Source organism: Arachis ipaensis, chromosome B10 (genome assembly GCF_059453495.1).
Source record: "Arachis ipaensis isolate K30076 ecotype BB chromosome B10, ASM5945349v1, whole genome shotgun sequence".
Taxonomy (NCBI): domain Eukaryota; kingdom Viridiplantae; phylum Streptophyta; class Magnoliopsida; order Fabales; family Fabaceae; genus Arachis; species Arachis ipaensis.
Window position 1 is genome coordinate 125,160,070 of NC_142435.1, and position 9,529 is coordinate 125,169,598.

General features: G+C 32.2%; 1 protein-coding gene across 1 annotated transcript; it reads left to right on the forward strand.

The window, feature by feature from the left end:
* Positions 1 to 1,845: 1,845 nt before the first annotated feature.
* LOC148581616 (high affinity nitrate transporter 2.5-like) lies at positions 1,846 to 4,072 on the forward strand. The gene is made up of 3 exons (XM_088492298.1): positions 1,846 to 1,891; positions 2,187 to 2,496; positions 4,051 to 4,072. The coding sequence occupies exons 1-3, from the start codon at positions 1,846 to 1,848 to the stop codon at positions 4,070 to 4,072; spliced, it is 378 nt and encodes a 125-aa protein (XP_088348424.1).
* The last annotated feature ends 5,457 nt before the right edge of the window (positions 4,073 to 9,529 follow it).

Genomic DNA, 9,529 nt, shown 5'->3' on the forward strand with positions numbered 1-9,529 from the left:
AACTTATTTGAAATAACTAAATAAAAAAAAATACATAAACTGATAGAACGGGTGCAGACGGAATTGCCTGAAGAAAGCACAGACAGAATTGCCTGAAGGAAGCACAGATGGAACTGTCGAAAGGAGGCGTAGACAGAACTGCCAGAAGGAAGCGCAAACTGCCACAAGGAAGCGCCACTACTAGAAAACTAGTTATTACAGACGGATATTTTCGACGGATTTTATCCTACGGAAATACAGAGGGAATTTCAGAAGAATTTTTTGTCGGAAAATAAAAAAAATGAATTAGCATAAATTACAGACGGAAAAGAGAATCCGTCAATAATTCTGTCGAAAAAATTAATTTTTTTCCGTGGAAAATGGTTACAGACAGAAAATCCGTCTATAATTAAATAGGCAAAACACTGCGTTTTATTAAATTATTACAGACAAAAAATCCGTCTGTAATTTAAATTTTCCATCGAAAATACTGAGGTAACCCTAAATTTAGCACCACCCATTCACACTCCATTCACACTCATCCCTCGAACGTTTCCAGCAGCCCTCATCCCTCGAACTCTTCTCCTCCGGTAGAAGGTGGTGTCGCCGCCGGCGGGAACAGACCGTGGGTGCCCTCGTCATCTGGGGAAGCTCTACTTGGCTCTCTTCGCATCGTTCCTCCTCTTTTCGCCATCGCACGAAGTTCTGAGTTGAGCTCGTGGCGTCGCCGTCGCAAAGGGTTTCTCCCCTCCTCGCCGTCCATTGTTTCTGATTCTCTGCTCCTCGCCGGTTTGTGATTTTGTGATTTAATCTCTGCTCCTCGCCCTCGTTGTTTCTGATTTTGTGATTTCATTTCCGATTTTGTGATTTAATCTCTGCTTCTTTAATTATCAAAGGTGCTTGATCTGCGGTTTTGCCTCTTATTTCCATTTCTCTCTCTCTCTCTCTCTCTCTCTCTCTCTCTCTCTCTCTTTTTCTCTCTCTCTCTCTCGTTTTCTTAGTAGCCAAACAACTTGTTCTTGTTCTTGTTCAGGTAGTAGTTGCTGCGTGTATTGGCTTTGATGTTTGTGCAAAGGAGTTGAAGATTGACCAGCCTTGAAGTTTGGTAAATGTGGTGATTCATATCTTCAAAATTTGCTTCAGGTGCCACTCTTCACAGTTTTTCAGTTTTTCAAACCTAATTTCTCTGTTTATTCTTTTGTTAATTGTTATAATTACTATTTTTTATTTTTTATTCATATTAATTTCTTGTATTGTTTGCTTGATGGAGTATATTTTCTTCTACGATGATAAGCTTTTTTTTCCTTTTTTTCAACTTTTTTATTTTCCGATTTGATTTGATTTATTTTGGGGTTGATGGATGATGCTGCTAATCACTTAACTTTGCTTGATTCATGCATCCAGCCATATCCAGTGAGGGAAAGGTTTTGATGTTGTCATGATAGGTTTTAGTGAATTACATCATAATTTGATTTTATTACTAGCTACTTGGGTTTGTGATCATCCAAGATTATCCCTCTCCAGGTGAAAGAATAACTTCCTCACAAATGAGATTAGGAGAAGACTCTTCCATTAAAATGACAGCTTTTTTCCAAATTGATATATTAAAATGACAAATTTCAGCATGAAAGTTAAATGCACCAGAGAATTGGCCAATTAATTTTAGATGCAAAGTGACCTAATCTCCTAACCTCATTTTATTGTGTTTTTTAGTAAAGTGTAGATCTAAAACACTTTGATATCAGAAAATACGCATTCAAATTTAAAGCCTGATAGTTTATTTTTAACACAGGTTGGAGAAGGTGGCACCCAACTTTCTGGAGGACAGAAGCAGAGAATTGCTATAGCTGATTGGGAGTAGCAAAGATGGTTGAGAACGACATGTTTGTTTTGATGAACAAAGAACGAACATGTATGCTCTCTATGCTCCCATCCTTTTCATTCTCTCCTTCCCCTTTGTTTAATTTTGATTATTGCTTGTTCCCTACTGCAATTAAAAGGAAGCTAAGATAAGCTAAGCTAAAATACTGTAAGTAATGCTTTATAATATCTTTTTGACACTTTTTTTGTTGGCATTATGCTTTATTTATTTATATTTTTTTTGCTGTTGTAAAGATTAATTTTTTATTCAGAAATTGAATACTGCTGTCTGTACTTCACTTATGGATACTGCTTTGGTGTGGAGTTGACTATTGATAACATCATAGCTGAGTACTTCTGTGACAGATTCAATCTCAAGCTGCACACTGCTGGGATCATTGCTGCCAGTTTCGGATTGGCGAATCTTTTCTCCAGGCTCGGTGGAGGGTTCATATCTGATGCAGTTTCAAAGAGGTTTGGAATGAGGGGTAGGCTCTGGGCCTTGTGGCTTTGCCAAACATTCGCTGGTGTCCTCTGCATAATTCTTGGGCTTGTTGGATCTTTGAGTGTTTCTGTTGTTGTTATGATCATATTCTCTGTGTTTGTTCAAGCTACTTGTGGCATGACCTTTGGAATTGTTCCTTTTGTCTCAAGACGGTTTGTGTTCTTCTTCTTCTTTTATTCTCTTTAGAGTTATCTTTAGTTCCATTGAATTGCTTTCCATTTTCTCCAGAGTGTTCTTTTAGTCAAGTTCAGACTCATTGACACAAAGAGGACAAAAATAGAAGTAAAAGAAAAAGTGGAATAGGATAGGTTCTTTTTTCTTTTTGGAAGTCATTGATCATCCTTACCTATGTACTTGGTTGAGACATTGAATTTGATTCTCTGGCATATAGTACATGGTTCATGCATCATATTTAGATTTGGAGAAATATTGAAGCCATTCATGATTTTTTATTCATATATTGAAGCCACTCATAATTCTTGCTTCTTTTTTATTTGATGAAGTGCGTGCATCAACAATCAACATGCTTCTCAGTTCAATCTTTTGATTACAATATAGGGGGTTAAAATATTTTAAGTTGACTTTTTGAAGCCATTTCTTTTCTCTCTTAAATAATACTTGCTTTGGACATAACTTCTTAGATGATTTTACATATAATTGAAGAAGTTGAGAATGTATGAAGCTGAAAATTAGATTTATTGATCTTTTTAATTAGGATTGTTTTTGAAAATCAGATTTTTCTGGCAACATAAGCTGAAACAAGAACACTCTTAGTGGCAGTAGTTGTTGTTAGTAATAAAAAAGTAGCAGTTGTTGTTAATAATAAAAAATGTTTAGTGTTTGATTATTTATTTCATCTCGAGAATGCAATGCACTATGTTGGGACTTTGGAAGATGGAACCATGTTTGATTCTAGTAGGGATAAAGATCAACCTATAAAGTTCACTCTTGGTCAAGGTATTTATTAAAGCAAGTACTGCTTGTTTTTTGATGCCTTGTTTTTCTTGAACAATCAATACATGACTACATAAATTTTTGACATTGATCTTTGAAACCCAGGGGTATGGATCTTTTTTATTGCGGGATTTGCCCTTTGATATTAAGGAAGAAAGACCTAGTGCACTTTTAAAAGTATGGGTTTTTTGCTTTCTTGGACACACCAGCTTGAGTGGTAACTTTTAGCATGGTCCAAATTCTCACCAAATTATGAACTGTACCTTAACTGCTCAGAGCAGGTTCAGAGAGCTATTGCCAAAATTGGTTTGCTGATCAGCCAAAATTGAATGCTTCCATTGGTTTGCTGATAAAAAAATTGGTTTGCTGATCAGCCAAAATTGAATGCTATGAACTTGAACTTGAAATACTCATTGTTCAGTAGGTAGTTTAGAGCAAAGTTTTACAATAAAAGGAGATAATTAACAGAAGAGACATACTTACACTGTAGAGAGACCTGCTATTAAGAACATTAGACTCATCTTATTTTTACTTATTGCGGTTAAGGGTGCTTTATTTTTTTTTAGCAGCAAAGTGTTAAGAATGATCACTATTGACTATGCAACATATATTCTAGATTTTGTGGTGTGAGTTGAGATTTTGTTCACTATTGACTATGCAACATATATTCTGGATTTTGTGCATTATTTGCATCATGGTGTTACATTCTCGATCCTTTATTGGTCAACATCTAATTATTTTAATTTTTTTAGGTACTACTATTTCAGCACATGAATGATCTGGTCTTAGAGAATATTTGTGACCGTGTGAGGAAAGCTGGGATGATGAAGAAGAAGCAGCAGCAGAAAGAGCAAGTGAAGTGAATTTTGCAGATGAGATAAGTGGAATTAACACAGGACCTCCTTCACCAACTTCATCTATTAATTATTAGAGCAGTAAAAATTGTTCAAATAAGTTAGGAAATTGAATAGGAGTTGCTTGCAATATAGGTCTTTTAATTTACTAGTATGAGGAAAATCATTTAGAGCCCTTTGGATACTCATTAACAACTTTTAATTTATTCAATAGACTTTGTTGATGTATGTTTGTTACTTATTATTATATTTGATGTATCAATACACTTTGTTTATATTTTGAATTATATTGACTTGCTTGTTTATAGTAGTTTTTTTTTTAGTTTGATAATACGATGAATTTGTTTATTTTTTGAAATATTATAAATATTTGAATACAAATTAGATAAAAATTTGTATTAAATTTATATTTATTTTGTATGAAAACAAGTTTATTTTGTAATTGGAAAAATAAAAAAATTCTATTTTACCTTACTGACGAATTTACAGACGGATTTTCTGTCTGTAATCAGAGTGTGAGATAATTTTCCAACGTTCAAATTACAGACGGAAAATTTGTCGGAAAATCTGTCTGTAATTACAGACGGAAAATCCGTCTGAAAATCCGTCTAAATTCGTCTGTAATTACAGACGGAAAATCTGTCGGAAAATCCGTCTGTAATTACAGACGGAAAATCCGTCGGAAAGTTCGTCGTCTTCGGGAAATAGATAGAGAATTTACAGAGGAAAAATCCGTCGGTAACTGGTAAAAATCCGTCTGTAATTTTCCGACGGAAAAAAATCCGTCGGTAAATAATTTCCGATGGGGCTTTTACAGAGGGACAAAATCCGTCGGTAACCAAAAATTCGTCTGTAATAAAGACTAAATCTGTCTGTAAATCTGTCTGTATTAATCCATTTTCTAGTTGTGCGCAAACAAAACTGCCACAAGGAAATGTAGACAGAACTACTGGAAGGAAGCGTAGACGAAACTGGCAGAAGGAAACGCAGACGGAACTATTAGAAGAGAATGTAGACGGAACTGCTGCAAGAGTGGCCAACTGCCCAAAAACTGTTGAAAAGATGGCGAACTGGCGGAAAACTGCTGAAAAGTGACAAAGTGCAAAGAGATGACAAACTATGAGAAGGTGATGAAAAGCATATGGTTTCTCTATGAGAATAAGTAAGTAGTGGATGAACTAATCGATGGGGTCAGAAAAGCATCAAAGCATTAACCAAAGAGCAGGAAAAAAAATGGTACGGAAGAAAAGTATGAAAAGTACGGTGATTTCACTAGAAGAAAATCAACTTATCCTCCTCAAGGAGGATACTATGGTTCTGATATCATGTTAGAAAGGGGAGAGGAAGCAATAGGAAAAATGTTTGTGAGTATTCAAGTTGTGTAGAATGATACAATATAAAATGGTATTTATAGATAATAAGATAATCAAAATAATAAAGACGTAATATCCTATAATAAATATTCAGATATGTTGAATAATACTAATTGATCTAATTGATCCTAATTATACTCTAACAATTATATTCAATTAATTCAAATACATAATATTAAATTGTGTGATACTTAAATATCTAATCAAATCAATTAGTTGATATAATTAATCTACGTAATGAATTGTATTTAATGAGTTAAAAAAAATAAATTAGGAAACACTCTCAGAAGCATGCCACGTCAGCTTTATCATTAAATACAAAAACCCGATTTTTATATAATAGAATAGAAGAATCGATGAGGGAGTAATATGTGGCACATTTTGGTTGTAAAATTAGTAGGGAGGAGGGTAGAACTCTTTAATTTTGTTGGAAAATATTTGATTTCAATTGTAATGAAAAAGTGATGTATGACACATTTTGATTGTAAAATTAGTAATATATAATAGATAATCAAATCCAACAAAAATCATTTAGACAAGATGTAAATCTATCATGCACTTTTTCTTCTTCGCGTTTTTTCTATTTTTTGTGTAATTTTTTGTTATCGTTGTTCTTTTATTATTGTTGTTGTTACTGTTTTTTTTTATTCTTATTAAAAAAGTAAAAACAAGAAAAATGATGAGAAAGTGAAATGAGAAGGAGAAGATAAAAAAAAAAGAAGAATAAGATGAGAATTTTGAATTATACATAATTTATTAGAAAGATAGCACTGAAATTTTTTAAACTTGATAGAAAAAATTTCTAAATTTTGACACTAAAATTTCTTAACAGTAACATAGAAAATTTCTTAATTACTTGAAAGTTATCTGAAACAAAAATACCACTAAAATTTTTAAAAAATAACAACAAAATTTCTCAACGAAATTTTTTTCAACATATCTTCTTCTTTTATTTTATTTTTCTTCATATTTCATTTTTTTTCTTTCTTCCAACATATTCTTCTTCTTCTTTTTCATGTTTTGTTATTAATAAAAAAATTATGTATCTTCTTATATTTTATTTCAAAAATAAAAGATCTAAACAAATTTTTAAAGTTAAATTGTACACTTTAAGTCCTAAACAACAAACTATCTTGCAATATATGTGAAAATTAATTCAAATTCTGTGTTTATCGTGGTAAAATTTTTATATTTTATATAAAAAAAATTTAGTGTTATTCATTATCATTATTATTTTTTGTGTTCTGTTTTTCTTTTTTATTCTTCTTTTTCATAATTTTTTTTAAAATATACAAACAAATAAATAAACAAAAAAATAAATAACAACAAGAAAAAAATGTATATACAAAAGAAAATATCGATGATGACAATGATGATGATAATAATGAAAAAGGAGGAAGAAAAAAAGAAATTGGACAAAAAATAAATGAGAGAAAAAGAATCAATGAGATGAAGAAAGAGGAAAAAAAAAAGAAAAGAAAAAAAATACTATGTAAAGAAAATTTTATGTCCTAAGCTGTTCAACCTGTGATGGTAATGGTTTGATGAATTAGAACGGATTAAGAAAGAGAAAAATAAGTTCTTAATCCTTTTAAAAAAAACATCTGCTGAGTTATTACATACTATGTACTCCTTATATACTCCCACTAAAAATATTACAATAAAAAACCTACATTTACTATTGATAAAAAAATAATCTAAGTAACATGGTGCAAGTTTTGTTTTCAATCTTTAGATACAGCAGGAAATGGCACTCCATCAAAAAAATAATCTAGGTAACATGGTGCAAGTTTTGTTTTCAATCTTTAGATAGCAGGAAATGGCACTCCATGCGTCAAGTACAGAACTCTTGATGGCGTATATACGGCCCGTATTCTCTTGGCGAAGGATGTACTATAGAAGTCCTGACTAAACATTTTTCCACCATGATTCTTATGGTACCAAGCCATCGTCCCGTAGAGAGGTTTATCCAAGTATTCCAACATGTAAGGTAGCGTTTGTTTAGGTACTGGGATAGAGACTGGGAGACTGAGACACAGTATCATGTTTGTTGGATCAGAGACGGGTACTAAAATTTCTGTCTCTGTCCTTAAAATTTCAGTATTTTAGTATCTCCAGGAACACAGGGGACTGAAATTTTTAGAGACGGAGATTGAAATTTTAATAACATTTTATACCTAAAATACCCTCATTTCAATTAATTAATTTCAATTTTATCTTTTGTGCAAATTAAATTATATTTTTATTCTTGTTTCAATTTTTGTCTCTCACTTTATCAACTGAAATTTATTTCGGTCTCTGTCTCTTAGTCTCTGTCTCTCAGTCTCAGTCTTTTTGTCTGTCTCAGTCTTTTTGTCTCTGTCTCTCCACCAAACGCCACCTAAGAGAATAGAGGAAGGAAAAGTATAGAATGGTGAAGAGAGCAAAGGAAAAATAAGTTCTTCTCATTGTTGAAAAAAATGAAAAATCCCTTTTGAAAAAATATCAGTTGATTTATTATACTTTATATACTATGTACTCCTTATGTACCCTCACTAAAAAAATTATAAAAAATAAACCTACATCTACTATTGATAAAAAAATAATGTAGGTAACATGGTGAAAGTTTTATTGTCCATCGGCGTCAAGTACAGAAATGTTGATGGCGTATGTATGACCCGTATTCTCTTTGCGAAGGGTGTACTCAACATCTATGAAAATTTTAAGAATTTGAATATCAAGTTGATCGCTTCTTCTCGAAAATGGAAGACGGTACCTGTTGTCATAGGTATTATTTTTCCACCGCGATTCTTATCATACCAACCCACCATTTTGAAGAGAGGTTCATCCAAGTATTTCGACATGTTAAGAATAGAGAAATGGAAAGTATAGAAGAGTATTGTTGAAGAGAATGAAAAATCCATTTTAAAAAAAATATCTGTTGAGTTATTACACTTTATATAGGCCATGGATTCCTTACTCCTACGTAGGAGTATGATTAACCATCATCAAAATAATTACAAAATATATCCCATTTTTTTTTTTGGAAAAATTAATAATTAGATTTTGATCCCTCAAATTTTTTGTTTTTATACTTTTTCCCTTTTCTTTTTAGTTCCAGATTCAGATAAGAGAAGCATGTCTGCTAGGGTTTTCATCCAATTTCAATCACCTCCATTCTCTCATCCTCTTCCTCTGCTGTATCTCTCATTCGCCAATTCTCGCCGCCGCACAAGACGCTGCCTCAACGCTTGGAGGTTAGTTAATTATTATGCCTTTTCAATTCATCATTTCGTATGTTTTTTTCTTTTTTAGGTGATAATAGTGATGATATTGCTGTGCTACTCAGTAGTTAGGTGGAATGTTATTGCCATGAAAATGAAACAAAATTGAGTGTAAAGACCAATCAAATTTAAACTTTGAGCATGAAGGGATCAAATCCTTGTTGAACCATTCCCTTTTCAACGTCAAAACCTCAACTAGCAAAGTAGATGATTGAATCAAAGAATTTTACCTTTATAACAATAATGGTTGCATGTCTATATAAATTTGTTTCCAGTAAATTTATAATTAAAGTCTTGTGCAGATGTGTGAATGTGATTCCATATAAAATAATATTTTTTCCCTTCTTGGCTTTTTGCACTTTGCTATTCCTTTTTTCTTGCCTTTACTGCAAGTCCATAACCATATGATATGATATGAATGTCATTGGACAAATCAGTTTTAAAATTTTGAATCTCATTTAAGTTAGTTGGAAAAGCTAGTCCTAAAAAAGGGGACCATGTTAGGAATATAATTTCTCAGGATGTCCAATGATGATTTAATTAAATACGAACTTGATGTTCCAATTAACTTAGTTGTAGTATATTATTCCCATTCTTGATTAAGTTTTTGCTGCTATGCTTCTTCTATTTGTGCTCTTTATTCTTAATATGCATCAATTATTTATCAGGTTCTTGCTGGAACAAGTTAAGAGCTGTATATAGTATTTGAAACAAAACAGGAATAATGAGATTAGAGCCATT

What these genes read in the sequence shown, in the direction of transcription:
- LOC148581616 (XM_088492298.1), top strand. Translation starts at nt 1,846, where the DNA reads ATGGTTGAGAACGACATGTTTGTTTTGATGAACAAAGAACGAACAT. An exon ending in GATGAACAAAGAACGAACAT is followed by an intron (nt 1,892 to 2,186) that starts GTATGCTCTCTA and finishes ATAACATCATAG; the next exon opens with CTGAGTACTTCTGTGACAGA. An exon ending in GTTCCTTTTGTCTCAAGACG is followed by an intron (nt 2,497 to 4,050) that starts GTTTGTGTTCTT and finishes TAATTTTTTTAG; the next exon opens with GTACTACTATTTCAGCACAT.